Source organism: Pongo pygmaeus, chromosome 10 (genome assembly GCF_028885625.2).
Source record: "Pongo pygmaeus isolate AG05252 chromosome 10, NHGRI_mPonPyg2-v2.0_pri, whole genome shotgun sequence".
In the NCBI taxonomy this organism is placed as follows: domain Eukaryota; kingdom Metazoa; phylum Chordata; class Mammalia; order Primates; family Hominidae; genus Pongo; species Pongo pygmaeus.
In genome coordinates this window covers 54,255,957-54,277,212 of record NC_072383.2, presented here as the reverse complement: position 1 = coordinate 54,277,212, position 21,256 = coordinate 54,255,957, and the positions used below count along the sequence as shown (strand labels likewise).

Sequence of the window (21,256 nt, the reverse complement as noted above, 5' to 3'; positions counted from 1 at the left end):
CTCTCTCCACCCACTAGAACTCCACCCGGGATCTCCTTCATCCCCAACGCTCCTCACCTAGCCCCTGTCCTGAGGGTGCTCCTAACCCTAGAGCCAGCTTTAAAGGGGCAGGCCCCTTCTCCTGCCCCAGCCCCACCCACCGGGCCCCCATTCTCCGTCTTCCAGGCCCAGCGCTCCCTTACAGAACTCCCCCGCACCTTGTCTCGCTCGCTCCGCCCCTCCTTCCCAGCCACAGCTGGAGGTCCTGGGCGCACCTGCAGAGCCGGCGGCTTGCTGGGGGCATGCGCTCCATGAAGGCTCTGCAGAAGGCCCTGAGCCGGGCCGGCAGTCACTGCGGGCGAGGAGGCTGGGGTCACCTGAGCCGGAGCCCCCTCCTTGGCGGGGGCGTCCGGCACCACCTCAGTGAGGCCGCGGCGCAGGGCAGAGAGACGCCACACAGCCACCAGCCGCAGCACCAGGATCAGTAAGGCTCCTGGGACAGGGCAGGGGACGGGCTTGCCTCCACTCCCACTGTGGTTCTCGCTAGTTCCCGAGTGCCTTCCCCAGGCAGCGCCCCTCATCTCCCCTCTCCTCGCTCACTAGCCCTCGATGCCTTTTCCTTTGGATGTGGGGCTTTGGGTGCGCCGCGCTTGGGCGGTAATCTGCCATCTGCCTGGGAGTGCGTTCCGGCAAGCGGTTCCTGGGGATGGCGCCTGTCCAAGGTGCGCACTTAACCCGGATCACAGATGCGCGCCGAGTGTTGCTTGGCTCACGTGTCTGAGTGCAGGGCCGGGCGCACGCCGCCAGTCCTCACCTTCCCTAGTACCCGTGTGTATTTTAGGAGATGCGTGGGTGTGGAACAGCCTCCTGCCTCCGGCCCAGGTGTACTGGGGTCTGTGTGTTGTGTTTCTGCGTGTCCTCGGCAGGTAATGTGTGATGCGCGTGTATTATTGGTGCGCAGGTACGTGCATAAATGTTGGGTGTGTGCGTAGCAGTGCTCCCTGAACAGCAGAATTGGGGGGAATTTCCAAACTGGTTGTTGAATGGGGAGAATATTTGTAATGGAGGAAAAGTCTTTAAGATGCAGATTTCCCAAACCAGAGCCAGTCAGAACCTTTATTTTGCTGCCCAGGCTCCAGAATCTAAAAGGTTCTCTTCCTTTGGGTGTTTCTTCCACCCAGGATGCCAAACCTTTATCTTCCCCACCGCCTAGGACACACTTGGTGGCTGAGCCTTTTTCTCCGAGACGCAGAGGGTGCTGAGCAGGAAATCTTGTCCTCCCCAGAGGGCCAGCATAGACACTGTCCAAAGAGCCCCTGCTCTACTGTAGCAGAAACAGGAAATGGGCCATCTCCCTCGTCGCTGCCATCTCCCTGATGACACTCAGAAACATGGACACCATCAGTAAAGTAGCCAGACTGACACAACACTACCTCACCACTACTCGAGTCTCTGTCGTAAGGGACACCAATAGGTATTATTTATTATTAATGACATTATGCAGTACTTTTATTTCTTTCTTTTTTGAGACGGAGTCTCACTCTGTCACACAGGCTGGAGTGCAGAGGCACCATCTCGACTCACTGCAATCTCCACCTCCTGGGTTCAAGTAATTCTCCTGCCTCAGCCTCTGGAATAGCTGGGATTACCTCGAGTAGCTGGGATTGCAGGTGCGCGCCACCACAACCCGCTACTTTTTGTAGTTTTAGTAGAGACAGGGTTTCACCATGTTGGCCCTGCTGGTCTTGAACTCCTGACTTCAGGTGATCCGCCTGCCTCAGCCTCCCAAAGTGCTGCGATTACAGGCATGAGCTACCACGCCCGGCCCTTTTCTCTTTTTCATAGTCATGGTGTCTGCTTATCCATATTACACAGTACTTTCCCATCAGCTTCTTCTCAAAGAGACACAGAACATTTAAAGGATAAGCCCTCTCCCTCCTGTTCTAGTCTGCACCCCAACTTCCCCCCAGGTATTCACCATGGGAGAAATAATGGTGGGATACAGCAAAGGGTGAACTTCCCTCATCTGTCCGCCTTCTACAGAGTAGGGAACTAGAGGTATCCCTGGTTCCCCCCACACACACCTCCTTATCCAGTGGAGTCTGGTGATGGAAGTGTTTTTAGGGGACCTTGTTTCTTCTGCCCAGGGAACCCCCTATCATATTCTTGGACGGGTGCTCCCCAGGCAGAAAGGGTTGAGAGCACTGGAGAGTGATCTGCTCTGGCAGTGTGACACCATGATGGGGTGGGGTTCCTGTGTTTGGGGGAGGAAAGAGAGCAGCAAAGAGGAAATGCGCTGTTATTCAGGTTATTGTTTGTTTAATATTTAGCTATTTAGCTGTATTTATGACTTTTTTTTTTTTTTTTTTTTTTTGAGACAGAGTCTCTTTGTCGCCCAGGCTGGAGTGCAGTGGCGCGATCTCGGCTCACTGCAACCTCTGCCTCAGCTTCCTGAGTAGCTGGGATTACAGGCACCCACCACCACGACTGGCTAATTTTTTTATTTTTAATAGAGATGGGGTTTCACCATGTTGGCCAGGCTGGTCTCGAACTCCTGACCTCAGATAATCCACCTGCCTCAGCCTCCCAAAGTGCTGGGATTATAGGCGTGAGCCACCGTGCCAGGCCATATTTATGACTTTAAAAGAAAAACAAGAGTATCAAGAGGAAAATATCCCGACACAAAGAAATGATAAATGTTTGAGATGATGGATATACTAATTACCCTTATCTGATCACTATAATTCTGTGTATTGAAACATCGCTATGCATCCCATAAACGTGTACAATTATGTTTCAAATTAAAAAAATATAAATTTAGAGCCAGGCGCAGTGGCTCACACCTGTAATCCCAGCACTGTGGGTGGCCAAGGCAAGGGGATCACTTGAGCTCAGGAGTTCGAAACCAGTTTGGGCAGCATGGCAAAACCCTGTCTCTACCAAAAAAAAAAATACAGAAATTAACCAGGCCTGGTGGTGCATGCCTGTAGTCCCAGCTACTTGGGAGACTGAGGTGGGAGGATCACTTGAGCCCTGTAGGTTGAGGCTGTAGTGATCCATGATTGCACCACCATACTCCAGCCTAGGCAACAGAGTGAGACCTTGTCTCAAAAATAAATAAATAAGTTTATTACTTAAAAATTTTAAAAAGATCCCAGTATTAGAGTTAACCAATTAATATTGTGATATATTCATATATATCCTATATATGTATATGTAATTTAACAAAAATGGGATAATAGTCATATTCTTGAACTTATCTTTTTCATTTATGAACAGCTTTTAATATCACTGAATGTGTATGACATTGTCATTTTGTCATTTTAAAAGATTCCATTGTTTGAGGTATCATAGTTTATATAACCAGTCTTCAATTTGGTTACTATATAGTCTTGTACACTTGTTCAATTATTTCATAAATTCCAAGGAAATTTTGCCCCCCAGAGATAATTTGATGTCATTGATATCATGTATAGTCTTCCAGAGATATTTTATGCATAAAATACATGCTGATACTACTTTACCTTTTTTTATACAAATGATATCCTATAAACATTGTTCCTATACCTTGCTTTTTTGGTATCATACTATACACATTGCTCTTGTACCTTGCTTGTTTTCCCTCAACATTACATTGGTGATCCATCCATATCTGAGGGATATGCAGTTTTTTTAGGCTTGTGATACATTCAGTGGTATAGCATTATTTCCTGTCTTCTGTTAGCTTCCAGGCAGAGTCCTGCCTTCAAAGTGTTCCTATGTACTTTCCTTCTTGAGTTATCCCTCAGATAGCTTTTTTCCTCCTCTCCCTGCTATAGGCACTAGCTTCATTGTGACAACCGGATTTCCCCAGAAGCAGGAAAACTCTTCGGGTATTCCCTCTTCTGGTACTCCTCCCGACTCCAAACACACACATGCCTAGTCTATGCCAAGCTGTTTGAGTCTTATTTTTTAATTCATTGTTTCAATAGATAATATTTTCTGTATGGTTCAAAATTCAAAATATACAAAAGATAGTGAAAAGTATCCTCCCATCCCTTTTTCCCAGCACCTATGTCATCTCTATAGAAGGAGATGAATCAATCTTACCTATTTATTTATTTATTTATTTATTTATTTATTTATTTATTTATTTGAGATGGAGTCTTGCTCTGTTGCCCAGGCTGGAGTGCGGTGGCGTAATCTCGGCTCACTGCAACCTCCGCCTCCTGGGTTCAAGCGATTCTCCTGCCTCAGCCTCCTGAGTAGCTGGGATTACAGGCGCGTGCCACCACACCCGGCTAATTCTTGTACTTTTAGTAGAGATGGGGTTTCACCATGTTGGTCAGGCTGGTCTTGAACTCCTTACCTCATGATCCGCCCACCTTAGGCTCCCAAAGTGCTGGGATTACAGGCATGAGCCACCATGCCCGGCCAGTCTTACCTATATCTACCTAAATGGTCTTCCAGAAATATTCTGTGCCTGAATAAGCAAACACATATATATTTTTCCCTTTTAAACCTGTGCTTCAACCTGAGAAAACTGATATAAGAAAAAAAAGAAAAAACAAATGAAAAAATAAAGCTAGCACTAAAGAACTTACTCATGTAACCAAACACCACCTGTTCCCCAAAAACCTATTGAAATAAAAAATAAATTAAAAAATAAAAATAAATAAAACTGGGCATGGTGGCATATACTTATAGTCCCAGCTACTAGGGAGGCTGAGGTAGAAGGATCACTTGAGCCCAGGAGTTCAAGGCCAGCTTGAGCAATACAGCTAAACCCCATCTCTAAAAACAAACAAACAAACATAAATACTACCACACGCTTCTTTAGTTAATATTATACTGTTCTACAACACACTTCTTTTAGTTAATATTATATCTTAGAGATAATTCCATATCAATTCTTAGAGCACACCCCCATTTCTTTTTTTTTACACTGCATAATATTGCATTATACGAATATACCATAATTAATCAGTTCCCTATTGTTGCACATCAAGTTGTTTCTAATCTTACTATTACTAACAATGTGATGAAGGCCGGGTGCAGTGGCTCACTCCTGTAATCCCAGCACTTTGGGAGGGGGAGGCGGGCGGATCACGACATCAGGAGTTTGAGACTAGCCTGGCCAACATGGTGAAACCCCGTCTCTACTAAAAATACAAAAATTAGCTGGGCATGGTGGCACGTGCCTGTAATCCCAGCTACTTGGGAGGCTGAGGCAGGAGAATCACTTGAACCCAGAAGGCAGAGGCTGCAGTGAGCCGAGATCATGCCATTGCACTCCAGCCTGGGTGACACAGCAAGACTCCGTCTCAAAAAAAAAAAGAAAGAAAGAAAAAGAAAAAAGAAAAAACAACGATGTGATGAATAATTGTAAATATGTTATTTTTGAGGTGTGTAAGTATACCTGTAGGATAAATCACTGGAAGTCAAATTATTGGGTCAAAGATCTTTGAAGGGTCTTAATCGCAACTAGCTGTCATATTTGGAAATAATTGATAAAATAACTCCGCTTGGCTGGGTGCGGTGGCTCACGCCTATAATCCCAGCACTCTGGGAGGCTGAGGTGGGAGGATCACTTGAGTCCAGGAGTTTGAGATCAGCCTAGGCAACATAGTGAGACCCCTTTTCTACTTAAAAAAACAATAACTCTTCTAAATATTTTAACATATTAATGGAAATCTTGAAAACTAAGAAGTCTTCAGTACCTGGAATTTTAGGTGTTATAAGCCAGAGAGATACTTTGGGACACAGGGACCTTGCTAGCAATACAATTTAGTAATTCTTATTGAAGACCCACTGTGTGCTAGGGACTTTGCTGAGTGCTAGGAAGACAAAGATGTATAAAACACAAAGACCTAACAGTGGAGCAAGGGAGATTCTTCTGTCAGTAAGATGGTGTGTTTTGTCAAACCGGCAGCATAAGCAATATCTGGAGATTTGGGGAAGCCTTTACAGAGTTGGTGACATTTGATCTGGACCTTGAAGAATGAGCAGGACCATACTAAGCAAAGGTCATTCTATGCAGAAGTTACAGCATAAGCAAAGGCCAGGAAGCCTCACAGTTCCTGGCCCATTTTGGGGAACCATCTATATTGCCTGTTATATCTGGAGTGTGGGCATGATGGGGAATAGGAAAGTTAAGTGGGCAGGTTTTATTTATTTATTTATTTATTTTGAAACAAAGTCTCACTCTGTCACCCAGGCTGGAGTGCAGTGGCACAATCTCAACCGACTATAACCTCCACCTCCCAGGCTCAGGCAATTCTCCTGCCTCAGGCGATTCTCCTGCCTCAGCTTCCCAAGAAGCTGAGATTACAGAAGCCCACCACCACGCCTGGCCAATTTTTTTATTTTTAGTAGAGACGGGGTTTTACCATGTTGGCCAGTCTGGTCTCGAACTCCTGACCTCAGGTGATCTGCCCGCCTTGGCCTCCCAAAGTGCTGGGATTACAGGTGTGATCCACCATGCCCGGCCAATTGGCAGGTTTTAAAGAGCTTTTGATGTCCTACCAAGTTTTTGTTTGTTTGTTTGTTTTGAGATGGAGTTTTGCTCTTTTTGCCCAGGCTGGAGTGTAATGGCGTGATCTCGGCTCACTGCAACCTCTGCCTCCCGGGTTCAAGCAATTCTCTTGCCTCAGCTTCTGGAGTAGCTGGGATTACAGGCACGTGCCACTATGCCCAGTTAATTTTGTATTTTTTAATAGAGACGGGGTTTCACTGTGTTGGCCAGGCTGGTCTCGAACTCCTAACCTCAGGTGATCCACCTGCCTCAGCCTCCCAAAGTGCTGGGATTACCGGTGTCAGCCATCATGCCCGGCCTGCTTCTTATTTCAAGAGCTTATTCTGTAGACACTGGGGAGCTACCAAACGTTTCTGAGTAGAGAAATTACATTTGAGTTTAGAAAGATCACTGGCACATTTTGACTGGGCGTGGTGGCTCATACCTGTAATCCCAGCACTTTGGGAGGCCAAGGCGGGCGGATCACGAGGTAAGGCATTCAAGACCAGCCTGACTGAAATGGTGAAACCCCGTCTCTACTAAAAATACAAAAAAATTAGCCGGGCGTGGTGGCGCACACCTGTAATCCCAGCTACTCAGGAGGCTGAGGCAGGAGAATCGCTTGAACCCAGGAGGCGGAGGTTGCAGTGAGCCGAGATCGTGCCATTGCACTCCAGCCTGGGCAACAGAACCAGACTCCGTCTCCAAAAAAAAAAAAAAAAGAAAAAGAAAAAGATCACTGGCACATTTTAGAAGATGGATTGAGGCAACAAGAGCAAAACTCTGTCTCAAAAAAAAAAAAAAAGATGGATTGAAAGTCAAGAGAGCGTAGTGGCAATTAGGTAATAGGGAATAAGGAGCTGATGATAAACATGATTTATTGAACATTTACTTTGTGTCAGGCAGTTTTTCACAGAATATTATCTTAAGCCTCACATCACCCAGGTGAAGTAGACATTACTACCCTATATTACAGATAGGAAGCAAGTTCAGCAATATTAAGCGACCTGCTCAAGATCACACAGCTATTAAGGGGCAAACTCTGGTCTACTACACCATGCTGGCACAGGGAAAAGGAGAAGAGAGGGTGGATTTGAGACATTATGAGGCAGATTCATCCAATGTTGGTGACCAACTAAGCATGGACTTAAGGTGTGGCAACTATCAAAATGATGCCACATTTCCAGCTTGGCACCCAGGTGGGTGGTAATGCTGTTAACCCAGGTGGGAAACAAGAGGAGAAGAAGAGGGAAGGAAGTGAGATGACTCAGGTTTGGACATATTTTTCAGTGCTTGTGGGGAACCTATAGGTGGAAGTGTGAGAAGGGAGCTAAAAATAAAGATCTGAAGGTCAGGAGTAAAAGCTAGAGAAAAGATCTACAACTTCTTAGGACAGACATGAAAGTTAGATTTATAGGGATAGATCAGATGGCTTAAGGAGGAGGCATAGAATGAGGACACTCACCTACTTATAAGCCCATGTTGCAGAAGGAGGAGCAGGTAGCAGCAGTTCTCAGGCCCCACTTTCCTCCCCATTCTCTGCCCCCCAAACAGTGATTCATCAGAAAGTGGCATGCTGTCCCGCCTGGGTGATTTGCTCTTTTACACTATTGCTGAAGGACAGGAACGAATCCCTATCCACAAGTTCACCACTGTAAGTTGCTCTCTACCTGTTCAGGACCCTAATTCCTTAAGATCTCTGAAAAGTGGGGAAAGGAGGGTATGACAAGTGTAGGGCAGCTAATGGGTTGCTACATGAGGGTGAAGCATACAGATGGATGAGAATCCAGATGTCTAGGCTGACAAGACAAGCCCATCCTTGCCCCAGGGTCAGAAGATTAAACCCTCTGGAAAAAGGACAGGAAACCCTTGTTAGCCTTCAGAGCTACTCCATCCCCTCCTTTCTTATTCTCCAAACCCATTTATTCCACCTATTGTAGTGGTTGGGGTTCAGCTAATTGGGTATCCAGTGGGAAAGATTATGAGGAGTATATCACTGTCCTTGTAGCTGACCTTTCTGGCCTCTTCTTTCCTCTAAAGGCACTAAAGGCCACTGGACTGCAGACATCAGATCCTCGGCTCCGAGACTGCATGAGCGAGATGCACCGCGTGGTCCAAGAGTCCAGTAGTGGTGGCCTCTTGGACCGAGATCTCTTCCGAAAGTGAGGGCCCCAGAAACAAGGGCACTGCTCTCTGAAAACTGTCCTGTGGACAGAGACTCTCAGAGCAGGGAGTAATTTGAGAATTGTATAGTTCAATTCCTCATTTTATTTTATTACTTATTACATAAGTTATACATGAATACTCATCGTAAGAGTTCAAACAATATAGAAATACATGTTCTCCTTTCCCTCCCTACTCAATCCCTGTCCTCTTTTCCCAGAAGTAAATATTAACAGATTAGTAGGTATCTTCTAGATAATGTCCTATGTACTGACATACATACATGAATATATATAAATATACTTTTATGATTTAGGATTTTTTAAATATCAAGGTAACATACATACATATTATTCTGGTATTTATTTTTTTTCTCATATCCCAAGACATAGTGTCTTTCCACATCATTAAAACCCCTCATTTTAGAGGTAAGGAAACTAAGACCTAGAAAGGTAAACTGATTTGCCAAAGGTAACAGAGCTGTTGATCCCAAACCTGAAGACCACTCAACCTTCTTTATTCCCAATTTCCATGGCTCCAGAGTGAGTCCCAGCTGCATTCCTCTAGCCCCCTAATCCAATCGTGTCTGGGATCCAGGTGTGTGAGCAGCAACATTGTGCTCCTGACCCAGGCATTCCGAAAGAAGTTTGTCATTCCTGATTTTGAGGAGTTCACGGGCCATGTGGATCGCATCTTTGAGGATGCCAAAGAGCTCACTGGAGGCAAAGTGAGAGTCAGGGGACTAAGGGAGGGGTCAGGGACCTGGGCCAGATATCTTTTTTTTTTTTTTTTTTTTTTCCTGAGACAGAGTTTTGCTCTGTCACCCGGGCTGGAGTGCAATGGTGCAATCTCAGCTCACTGCAACCTCCACCTCCCGGGTTCAAGCGATTCTCCTGTCTCAGCCTCCCGAGTAGCTGGCATACGCCACCATGCTCGACTAATTTTTGTATTTTTAGTAGAGATGGGGTTTTGCCATATTGGCCAGGCTGGTCTCGAACTCCTGATCTCAAGTGATCCACCCACCTCGGCCTCCCAAAGTGCTGGGATTACAGGCATGAGCCACCACACCTAGATATATCTCGCTTCTCAGAGATTTCCTGGGGCTGGGAATCCTATGAATGAGAGATGAGAAGCAGAACTTCTGTAAATGGTGACATGGCTTCATGTGTTTCTATACACGATTCCTAGAGCAGGTGAGGGAATCAAGATCGAATAGAGCCTTCAAAGGGATTTATAGGGTAACTGAGCCTAAGAACCAAAAGGGGAAGTTTACCTCAGAATTCTCCTTTTTTAACTTCCATCAGCTTTACTGCTATCTCTACAGGATTGGGGATACAGAAAGATATGGCCTTCTAGGACTTAAGGCTCGGGCATTTCTGGGAGCAACAGGCAGGAGGGAACCCTTCTGCCCTACAGAAGACAGAATTTTAGGTTTTACCTAAAAGATTCTCTTGACCCTCAACCTCAACTCTGTTCCTCTTCTCCACATCCATCTCCCTTTTCTCTACCCACTCATGTCCAGGTGGCAGCCTACATCCCTCAGCTGGCCAAGTCAAACCCAGACCTGTGGGGTGTCTCCCTGTGCACTGTGGATGGTCAGCGGTGAGATGCTGGGCAAGAGGAAGGGGAGGCTGGGCACAGGTGCCAAACACAGGCCAACCCCTTTCACGGCATCTGTCTGCCTCCAGGCACTCTGTGGGCCACACAAAGATCCCCTTCTGCCTGCAGTCCTGTGTGAAGCCCCTCACCTATGCCATCTCCATAAGCACCCTAGGCACTGACTACGTGCACAAGTTTGTGGGCAAAGAGCCAAGTGGCCTGCGCTACAACAAGCTCTCCCTCAATGAGGAAGGTGAGCACTACCAAGGCTCAGACCATACTTATAGCCGTCCCCTTCTCCTTATCCCCACCCCATCTCCCAGCCTTTTTTGTTTCTCTGCCCTTCCTGATTAGCCCTGTCATGCCTTTCTCCCTAGCAGTCTTTCTTGTCTAACCCACAAAGTGAGTGGGCTGTCAGGGAGGCTTTGTTCAGTGGCTAAGACTCTTGGTGGTTTGTATTTCCCCAGGAATCCCCCATAACCCCATGGTCAATGCTGGTGCCATTGTTGTCAGCTCCCTGATCAAGGTCAGTGCAACCTTAACCTTCTGATAGGTATTATCCTCTAAGCTCCTGTGTTCCTGTATCCCTAATATTTGTTCAGCTCTCCGGGGAGACTGGTGGGGCTCTGATTCCTTTGAGGGTCCCCAGAAGGCACATGAGGCACAGCAGGGACCCACATGTTATGCTGACGATGTCAGTAAAAGAGACTGCACCACCTCCCTCACCCCCACTCAGTACTGTTCCCTGCCCCCACCCATGAGTCTAGAGCCTAGAGCTTTCTGACCCTTAGAGAAGTGAGCAGGTCCTGACCCCTGCCTAAGACCAAGGGCCAAATGCCAGAGACAAGGGGAGGACAGCACTATTGGGCACTCATTGGCCACTTCTAGGTATGGGACACCTGCAGGGAAGGGTGAATGGCCAGGCCAGGGCAGTTATTCACGTCACCTGGAACTGTGAGTTGGCCTTGAACAGGGTGTCAGACTAGCCCATCAGCTGTAGGTCTCCCAGGGCTTGAGCAAGAACCTGGGAGCAGCTGGGCAGCAACACCCTGGAGCCAATCACAGCCCCTCCCGGGGAAGGTGGTGTTAGGAATCCTCCCCTCAGGGACTCAGGTGTCAGAGTCCCTGTGGTATTGACTCTGTAGTTGACACGAGTAAGCAATGAGTCTGGGTGAGGAAACGAGGCTGAGTCTCTCCCCTTGTTCTGTGATGGCTCCATCTACAAACCTGTATCTGGGACCTGCCTCATCCCATTCCCATCTAAGTAGGATCTTTTTTAAAAAATATAGAGGCCGAGCGCGGTGGCTCATGCCTGTAATCCCAACACTTTGGGAGGCCAAGGTGGGCAGATCACGAGGTCAGGAGATCGAGACCATCCTGGCTAGCACGGTGAAACCCCGTCTCTACTAAAAATATAAAAAATTAGCCAGGCTTGGTGGTGGGCGCCTGTGGTCCCAGCTGCTCGGGAGGCTAAGGCAGGAGAATGGTATGAACCCAGGAGGCGGAGCTTGCAGTTGAGCCGAGATCCTGCCACTGCACTCCAGTCTGGGCGACACAGTGAGACTCCATCTCAAAAAAAAAAAAAAAAAAATAGAGACAGGGTCTCTCCTATGCTGCCTAGGCTGGTCTCAAACCCCTGGTCTCAAGCGATCCTCCTGCCTCAGCCCCCCAAATTGCTGAGATTACAGGCATGAACCATCATGCTGGCCAATGGGATAGAGTAAAGCTCCAGCACGGGGTGTAAGGAATGGGGATGGAGATCAGGGATAGGGTGGGGCTAGGAGACAGGATTTGAGTCAGGAAAATGAAAGTGGGAGTCAGGGATGAGGGTTTGGATTGAGAATGGAAGTGGGATGGCCCAGCAAGGTGGCTGATGCCTGTAATCAGAGCTACTCGGAGGCTGAGGTGGGAGGATCACTTGAGCATGGGAGGTCAAAGCTGCAGTGAGCCATGATCGTGCCACTGCACTCCAGCCTGGGTGACAAGTGTGACAAAGCAAGACTGTCTCAAAAAAAAGAGAAAGAGAGGAGCCAATGGAAGTGCGGTGTTTTCAGAAGGATAAAAAAAGGGCCATTATAAAATGGAACACATTTGCAGCAGCAGGACCAGACTAACACTAGAACTCCACTAGATCCTTCTGACCCTTCCCTCTGTCATCCTCCTAGGCTTAGAATACTGACATCTCTCTCTTTCTCTGCAGATGGACTGTAACAAAGCAGAGAAGTTTGATTTTGTAAGTTCCCTTGCTACTTAGCCCCTGGCTGCATTTCTCCATGGCATGCTGTCCTCTCCAGCTGCCCCAGTGGCTCTCTAACCCCACTACCAGGTGCACCAGCCCATACTAGAAGCCTTATTTCCAGAAGTGTGGAAATCTGCTGGCCTCAGAGAGGAAAGCCTCTTGACAAGACCTGAGTTCAGAAGGGCTAGTCAACCTGTGAGGTATTAATAGAGCTTCTTAGCCAAGTGGAGCCTCAATGTCCCTTTTTCTCTTCCAGGTGTTGCAGTATCTCAACAAAATGGCTGGGAATGAATACATGGGTTTCAGCAATGCCACGTAAGTCCCTACTCAGAGGACTGACTGAAAGCATTGTGGTGTATGGTGTACTTAGGATGGGGACAAGAGGAATGCGGGAGAGAGAATCTTAGGAGGAAGAAATCCCAGGGGAACTTTGGCCCTCCAGCTTCATCTGAGTCCCTTCATTAACATTTGCTTATCTTGTAAAATAATTTGTTCCATTTCTAATTAGTACGTAATGAGAGAGGCAGTGTGATGGTTTATGCCTAAGCCCTTTCTTGCCAAGACTTTCAAAGCCAAAAACTTCACCAATTTTCCTAGATGACTAGACAGTTTGGGGTGTTTGGTTTGGGTTTACTTTATAACAAAGCTATGCTGAGTGTTTGCTCAGGTTCAGAAATTTCCTCTAATATTACTGTGAGAAGTTATAAAGGGGTTCATTTAGTTTGTGGTGTGATGTAGTTCTGTCTCTCCAGGGAAGGTAATTTTTCCCCTTCTCCCAACACCCACTCCTCCAACTTCAAGTACTAAATTGGGTGTTTGCTTCAGATTCCAGTCAGAGAAGGAAACAGGGGATCGGAATTATGCCATCGGCTATTATCTCAAGGAAAAGAAGGTAACCAGAAGAGGCCGGAAGAGAAAGTCCCTGGGAATTCTGCTGCTAGTGGAAGGGCAGTAGGGGTTGGGGGCTTCAGCTGAGACCCTGACAGTGTGAAAGGGCTGATGTCCTGAAGAGAAATGCTCTCTCCTCTCTTCCTTGCAGTGCTTTCCTAAGGGGGTGGACATGATGGCTGCCCTTGATCTCTACTTCCAGGTAAGAAAACACTGCTCAGGGCCGAGGGAACAGGACAGACTCTTACCCTACACCCGAGGGTACCATGTGCAGGTTCACGTCACATCTTCACCTATTCTTTGTTTTCATAGCTGTGCTCTGTGGAGGTCACTTGTGAATCAGGCAGTGTCATGGCAGCCACCCTCGCCAATGGTGGGATCTGCCCCATCACAGGCGAGAGTGTGCTGAGTGCTGAAGCAGTGCGCAACACCCTCAGCCTCATGCATTCCTGCGGCATGTATGACTTCTCTGGCCAGTTTGCCTTCCACGTGAGTTTCTGGCTCTGCTATCCATCTGTCATGAGCCCAGTGCTAAGAAGAGAGAACACTGACTCTCTCAAGATAGAGGTGGAAGCTTGTTCCTGCCTCTCATTCACTAACTTCCAGGAAGGCAATTAGGTTGAGACTCCTTAGGCGAGTTTCTCAAAAACACGAAGTTCCTCGAATATATAAAGAGATGTCTTTGGGAGGCCGAGGCAGGTGGGTCACCTGAGATCAGGAGTTCGAGACCAGCCCAACCTACATGGTGAAACCCCATCTCTACTAAATACAAAAAATTAGCCGGGGTGGTGGTGCGCACCTGTAATCCCAGCTACTTGGGAGGCTGAGGCAGGAGAAGTGCTTGAACCTGGGAGGCGGAGGTTGCAGTGAGCCGAGATTGTGCCATTGCACTCTAGCCTGGGCAACAAGAGCAAAACTCCATCTCAAAAAAAGAAAAAAAAAAAAAAACAACAACCAGAGGTGTTGCAGCTCCTGAATTGTGCTTCACATTGCTGGCGCTTCTCCTTGGGGTCTCAGCTTAGAGGTCATTTCCAAAGAAAGACTTTTCTGACCACCGTATCTCATGTGGTCACCCTCTACCTCTATTTATAGCACGCTACTTCTCACTATTTATCACAATTACTTTAAAAATTACGTGTCTATTTATTTACCTGTTTATTACCTATCTCCTAACACCAGAATGTAAGTTCCTAGTTCTAGCACAGCATCCAGCACAGAATGCTGTAAGTATTTCAAAAAATATTTTCTAGCTGAATCAATGAATTTAAGAGAAGGAAAGGACAGGAGTAATAAAAGAAGCTAATTAACAAGCCAAAAGGTTGAGGTGGATTGTGGTCATGCAGTCATTTGTAAACTTGTTAAGAGTATAGCCTAACTTGTTTATTTTCTGATTTGGGGCACACCCACGTCATCCTCAGCTTCAGTTCTGTTCCCCAGGTGGGCCTGCCAGCCAAGTCAGCTGTATCAGGAGCCATCCTCCTAGTGGTACCCAATGTCATGGGAATGATGTGCCTGTCACCCCCATTGGACAAGCTGGGGAACAGCCACAGGGGGACCAGCTTCTGCCAGGTGAGATGCTTTGCATATAGTACTTAATATTTTTGAAGCAATAAATTTGTTTAATGGTACCACTTATACTATAATAAAGCAATTTTGAGCTCCTACTAAGTGTAAGGAGTAAATAAACAATATATTTGGCTTACAATTCTAGAAGTTGGTGTCTCTCTTCAATTTCCACAACTATGACAACCTGAGGCACTGTGCTCGGAAGTTAGACCCACGGCGTGAAGGGGCAGAAGTTCGGGTAAGGAAAACTCCAGGTGGCTTGTAAGAATATTTCAAAGGCCAGGTGCGGTGGCTCACGCCTGTAATCCCAGCACTTTGAGAGGCCAAGGCAGGCGGATCACGAGGTCAGGAGATCAAGACCATCCTGGCTAACATGGTGAAACCCCATCTCTATTGAAAATACAAAAAATTAGCCAGACGTGGTGGCACGCGCCTGTGGTCCCAGCTACTTGGGAGGCTGAGGCAGGAGAATCGCTTGAAACCGGGAGGCGGAGATTGCAGTGAGCCAAGATCGCACACCACTATACTTCAGCCTGAACGACAGAGCGAGACTCCGTCTCAAAAAAGAAAAAAAAAAAAAGAATATTTCAGAGTAGCACATTCCATAACACTTCAGCAATACCCTTGGACTAAGCATCCCTGGAGGAGGGTCACAGGGCACAGCTGGCATAGGTGAGTTCAATTAATGTTGTGTGGGTATGATTTGTGTTCCAGAACAAGACTGTGGTCAACCTGTTATTTGCTGCCTATAGTGGCGATGTCTCAGCTCTTCGAAGGTAATGCTACTGTGACTAAATATACACAATAAAATACTCCTGGTCAGAGATTTTACTAGGAGGCAGCATAACAAAATAGTTAAGTGCTTCAGCTTTGGAATTAGAATGGATATAGATTGCATTTAAATGAAATTTTTTTTAAAAAGAGATTTTTTTTAAAAAAGTAAACTGCCTGCTCTATGATAATTAATGTTAGCCATTGTTATTGACTGTTAAGAGCAGTGTCCTAGGAAGTAGGTACACTGCCTCAAATGGGCACTTACCACAGGTAGGCAGTGAGTGATATTTCTGGAAGGATCACATTCCCATCTCTCTAATATGGGTATAACAGTCTCATCTGGGTATGGAAAAAAGATTATTCAGAGCCTACAAATCTGAGTATAGGCTGTTTCACTTTCTCTGAAACTCATCCAGTCTGACACCAGTTCACAAAGAACACCTGTGATTCCAGTCTGATCTAGGCAACTCTAGCTGCTTTCCCACTACCCTCAGGTTTGCCTTGTCAGCCATGGATATGGAACAGAAAGACTATGACTCGCGCACAGCTCTGCATGTTGCTGCAGCTGAAGGTACTGAAGGGTTAAGGAGGGAAGTGTAATCATAAGACCCTTTCTTTTTCACCAAAAGTACCTTCATTATATGTGCCCTCAAGGTTATAGGGGCAGCAGCTAGTTTTATCTAGACACCCTTCAGTTTGCAGCTAGACTATTACTGAGTTGCTGCAGGGTACAAAATGGGAAGAGGCCTTTTCCCCTCCCGTCTTGGTAAAGACCAGTGGCTAAGTGTCTGCACCAAAGGGTTCAAGACCTGTGCCTTCTCATTTTCCTTCTGCCCGTATTCCTAGGACACATCGAAGTTGTTAAATTCCTGATCGAGGCTTGCAAAGTGAATCCTTTTGTCAAGGACAGGTGAGGAATAGGCTAAAAGTGGAGGAGGGTGGGCACAGCTTCTCCACCTACCCTCCAGCCACCATGCAAATATATACAACCACCACACTCTCCACGTCTCCTTTGCCTGATCATATCATTATTCCTCTCAGGTGGGGCAACATTCCCCTGGATGATGCTGTGCAGTTCAACCATCTGGAGGTGGTCAAACTGCTTCAAGATTACCAGGACTCCTACACACTCTCTGAGACTCAGGCTGAGGCAGCAGCTGAGGCCCTGTCCAAAGAGAACTTAGAAAGCATGGTATGAGCACAGGTCATGGAGAGCCCCTGCTCAAGAAAAAGCATGAGCTGGCCACACATGTAATCCATAACCACCAAAAATACTATGGAGAGCTACACTGCTTCAGTGGGGACCAAGCAGTCATTTGGTGACTTAGGCTAGTGCTTTCTATGGGAGTCAAAATACCCCATTCCCTCAGCAGACAGAGTACAGAGAAGGGCCTCAGAGGACACCTGCAGTAGAGCTATCCAGAGAGAATGGGCTTCAAGGTACAGCCTAATGGCTTGCCCCACTCAAAACCATCCCAGCTCTTCACCCAGGTCTCTTCCTCTCCCTGAAGAAACCATCAAGAGAGAGATACTCTGGTGGAGGGACTCTAGCTACCATGCACATGTACATATCCACAGAATATGGGACGTGGGAATGGCTATATACATGGCTTTAGTAGTCTGGAGAGATCTACTCCCCTTGGCCAGGACATGCTGCTGCTACTGCTAACAGCCAATTTTATAGACAGAGAAAGTATTTTGTGTTCAAATAAACTTTAATTACCAAATCATTTTTGCTAAATCCAGTCCTTCTTTCTTCCCTAGGGGTATCTAGCTTCATCACCATCATAGAAGGTAGAAAAAGATGGAATCACAGGGGCAGAGCACAGCTTCTCTACCTACCCTACCAAACAGTACATATTCACTTACCCCACCAGGTTTTTCTCAACTCCAAATACTGCTTTAGGTTAAGTGTATTCTGCTGCCAAAGGAAGTGTAGGTTTGAGTCTAAACAGGTTCTGAAACAGATTGTGCAAAACCTCAGGCCTCCTTGCTTTCTCAGGAAGTTCCAACTGTGGCAGAAATGAAGATGGAACTTCTCAAGAATAAACAGTTTTGGCCGGGTGTGGAGGCTCACACCTGAAATCCCAGCACTTTGGGAGGCCAAGGTGGGCTGATCACGTGAGGCCAGGAGTTCGAGACCAGCCTGGCCAATATGGCGAGACCCCATCTCTACTGAAAATATAAAAATTAGACGGGCATGGTGGCACACACCTGTAATCCCAGCCACTCAGGAGGCTGAGGTGCGAGAGTCGCTTGAACCCAAGAGGCAGGGTTTGCAGTGAGCCAAGATCATGCCACTACTCCAGCCTGGGTGACAGAGTGAGACTCTGTCTCAAAAAATAAATAAATAAATAGTTTCTAGCACTCATCCCCTAGATATCCCCCAAGTGTCTCTCTTCCCCTTTGGTCAAGGTTATAACTGGGATAATGATTATGACAGACTGGCTGGGTGTCAGAGGTACAGATTAAGGTAGATGGACTCAGGGTAAGGATAGCTACAGCTGTGTGGGGCTGAAGGTCTGTGGCACTGAGCTACTGGGGAAGGAGGGCTCTGTTTTCATTTTGACACACTGAGTTAATAAAGCACTTACTGAGGGAGCCAGAGCCCAAACTCTAAATGTGCTGTAGAAAAAGGGCCAAGTCATTGACTGCACCACTCCTTCAGCCAGAGGTAGAAACGATTTACTCTTCAGCGATCTGGTAGAGCCCCAAGAACAAGTTACATGTGGACAAAGGGAGGGAGAGGTATCATGGTGATTAATAAATTCAAACAAAGCTGAATGATAAGACCCCAGGATGGAATACAGTCTGAGAAAGGCCTGGGCAAAGGGAGGCAGAGGGACTGAAGGAAGTAGGTCAGGGAAGATACACCCATGGTAGCCTAGGAAATTGGCAGTAGTTGGTGGGTGGGGAAAAGAAGGGTTTGGCTGTGTGCCTAGCTTTCACAAGGTAGGGGATGAGGAAGATGATTATGATATTGCACAGAGAACCCAACACTGAATTGTGGGAGCTAGAGGTTGCTTGAGGCAAAGTAAAAAGGCTTCAGACACTTTCAAAAGGAGGCTGGCCAAGGGCACGATTAGGGACTCCAGTAATGGACATACTAGAGGCCCTCGGGCACCTCAAGCCCTGAATGGGTCAGCAGCTCCCCATCCCAGAGAGCAAAGGCAGGCACCACTGGACCCCGAAAATCTGTCTGTAGCGTGTGAACCACAGAGACCTGGCTCACATCCACCAGGCTCAGCTTCTGGGCCTCATACTCCAGCAACAGCCCCACCTTCTCTGGCTGCCCAATACCCTCAACTGGGGCTTTCTCGTTGGCCAACATGGTGTACCACTTGCGCTGGGCATAGGTGAACACCCAGGAACGATCATCAACACCAATGCAGCTATCCCGGGACATGTCCACATCTGCCACTCCTATCCGGAACTGCTGGGAGCGCTTCACTGTCACTTCCCAGTAGTGTCTGCCACTGGTGACCGCTGTGTCTGCCAGCACCACTGCCCACTCCCGGAAGCGCTCCACATTCAAGGCCACCTTGGTAGGCTCCAATCCCACCAAGCCATATTTGACACCCGTGTCATCTCTGAAGAGTGCCAGGCTGCTGTGGGCGGTTTTTTCTTCCAGTTTGAAACTGACGCCTGCAGGCAGAGCAAAAAGACGGGATAATAACAGGGGCTAGAACCCTAGGGCTGGTGATATATTCAGATCTGAGGCAGGCAGTCATGAGACACGAGCAACTAGGGAAGAGTCAGAATGCCAAGCGGGCAAGAGAGTCGCGAGCTCGCTTTACTATGGATAGCTCAAGGAGCTGAAAAACTCGGATTGAGGAAGTCCCGGAATTTAAAGAAACCAAATGGTGTCACAGGTTTGGAATCTCGAGACCAAGGCAGGTGGGGAAGGAAAAGACCCGAGAGGGTTGGAGTTGCTTCTCGGAGTGGGGTCTGGGAATAGACGGAAGCCATTCTGGAGGTAAAAGAGTAAAAAGAGATAACCCTACCTCTCTGGGCCTCTGTGGAGGCAACTCCCAATCGTTTGGCTCCCCAGCGGCACAAGCGCAAAGAACGTGCAAAAAGCAGCGCCATCTTGCGCCTTGGATGAACCGGGCACGCCTCCCGCTTACAGACTCAGCCATCTGCCCGCCTGCTCCCCTAGCACGTGGTGCGCGAGGGGCGGCCGCGCAGTGTTATGACGTAAGCGACGCCCGGGGGAGGGGCGCCGCCACGTTAGTGGTTTCTGTTCTGTTTCTACCCGCGGTTGATGCTGCTCATTCAGTTTTTCTGCGTAGACGAACGTTGCTCACATTTGAACTACGTAAAACTTTTAGAGATATAGTGTAGCCAGATGCTTAGAAGTATAGATTTTAAAATTAGACAGTACTGTAATTAGCTTTGATCCCAGCTTCACTGTGTGAGTTTGGGCAACTCACTCCACTTTTCTGAGCCTTAGTGTTCTCATTTATAAAATAGAAATTATATACAGACCTTAGTAATAATTAAGTGAGAATAATCTAGGCCGGGCGCAGTGGTTCACGCCTGTAATCTCAGCACTTTGGGAGGCCGAGGCAGGCGGATCACGAGGTCAGGTGATCAAGACCATCCTGGGCAATATGGTGAAACCCCGCCTCTACCAAAAGTACAAAAATTAGCCGGGCATGGTGGTGCGCGCCTGTAATCCCAGCTACCCGGGAGGCTGAGGCAGGAGAATCGCTTGAACCAGGGAGTGGGAGGTTGCAGTGAGCCGAGATCCTGCCACTGCACTCAAGCCTGGTGACAGAGCAAGACTCCATCTCAAAAAATATATATATAATATAATAATAATCTAGATATATAGGCAAATAGCAACCATTGGGTAATTCACAGTTGTTTATAATTAATAGTAAATACATAAATACCGTTAATGTTGATTTTGTATGTTCAAGGCTAGGAACGGATGGTTTAACTCAGCATTCAGTTTTCTGAACTTAACTAAAAGTAGCAATATTTTGGTTCAGGGTATGAGGTAGGAGATTATGGACAGCCTATATTTAACATTTCGATCTGCATTCCATTTTATTTTATTTTTTGAGACAGGGTCTCATTCTGTCACCCAGGCTGCATGCAGCACAGTGGCGCAAACACAGCTCACTGCAGCCTTCATCTCCGAGGCACAAGCGATCTTCCTGCTTCAGCCTCCCGTGTAGCTGGGACCACATGTGCACGCACCATGCCCGGTTAACTTTTTTGTAGAAACGTGGGTTTCACTTTGTTGACCAAGCTGTTCTCGAATTCTCAGGCTCAAGCCATCCTCCCACCTTTGCCTCCCAAAGTGCTGTGATTACAGGTGTAAGCCACTATGCCAGGCCTACATTTTTTTAATCAGTCCACTTCTCAAGGTTCTGCTGGCCAGTGCAATAGCAACATACATCCCACCCCTCAAAAAAGGATTTTAGATATATATTTTTAAAATGTATTTAGATATATATTTTAAAAATGTATATTTTGAGACAGAGTGTCACTCTATCACCCAGGCTGGAGTGCAGTGGTTTGATCTTGGCTAACTGCAGCCTCTG

At 47.1% G+C, this 21,256-nt stretch overlaps 2 protein-coding genes across 6 annotated transcripts; one reads left to right on the top strand and one right to left on the bottom strand.

Moving 5' to 3' along the window:
* On the top strand, positions 1-17,428 carry GLS2 (glutaminase 2). Of its 5 annotated transcripts, none has more exons than XM_063647012.1 (19): positions 17-463; positions 1,509-1,649; positions 8,027-8,126; positions 8,513-8,634; positions 9,233-9,362; positions 10,158-10,237; positions 10,324-10,487; positions 10,702-10,760; positions 12,435-12,467; positions 12,730-12,788; positions 13,299-13,365; positions 13,513-13,563; positions 13,674-13,850; positions 14,799-14,930; positions 15,073-15,165; positions 15,642-15,703; positions 16,196-16,272; positions 16,548-16,611; positions 16,743-17,428. In XM_063647012.1, exons 1-19 carry the CDS (start codon positions 282-284, stop codon positions 16,897-16,899), a joined length of 1,950 nt encoding a protein of 649 aa, XP_063503082.1. In that variant the 5' UTR covers positions 17-281; the 3' UTR covers positions 16,900-17,428. The 5 variants fall into 5 exon arrangements, with proteins under 5 accessions (XP_054299629.1, XP_063503082.1, XP_054299633.1 ...); XM_054443658.2 differs by lacking the exon at positions 1,509-1,649 and adding an exon at positions 821-905 and having other exon boundaries at positions 379-463; XM_054443654.2 differs by lacking the exon at positions 1,509-1,649 and having other exon boundaries at positions 1-463.
* Positions 17,398-19,892, bottom strand: SPRYD4 (SPRY domain containing 4). The gene is made up of 2 exons (XM_054443666.2): positions 19,706-19,892; positions 17,398-19,346 (listed from the first exon to the last, which is right to left on the bottom strand). Exons 1-2 carry the CDS (start codon positions 19,788-19,790, stop codon positions 18,808-18,810), a joined length of 624 nt encoding a protein of 207 aa, XP_054299641.1. The 5' UTR covers positions 19,791-19,892; the 3' UTR covers positions 17,398-18,807.
* Between the last annotated feature and the right edge of the window lie 1,364 nt (positions 19,893-21,256).

Excerpts from the sequence above, each read along its gene's own strand:
- SPRYD4 (XM_054443666.2), bottom strand. The coding sequence starts at position 19,790 with ATGGCGCTGCTTTTTGCACGTTCTTTGCGCTTGTGCCGCTGGGGAGCC. Across the intron at positions 19,347-19,705 it reads CTCCACAGAGGCCCAGAGAG|GCGTCAGTTTCAAACTGGAA; the intron begins GTAGGGTTATCT and ends CTCTGCCTGCAG.
- GLS2 (XM_063647012.1), top strand. The coding sequence starts at position 282 with ATGCGCTCCATGAAGGCTCTGCAGAAGGCCCTGAGCCGGGCCGGCAGT. Across the intron at positions 12,468-12,729 it reads AAGCAGAGAAGTTTGATTTT|GTGTTGCAGTATCTCAACAA; the intron begins GTAAGTTCCCTT and ends TTTCTCTTCCAG. Across the intron at positions 14,931-15,072 it reads GGGGGACCAGCTTCTGCCAG|AAGTTGGTGTCTCTCTTCAA; the intron begins GTGAGATGCTTT and ends TTACAATTCTAG.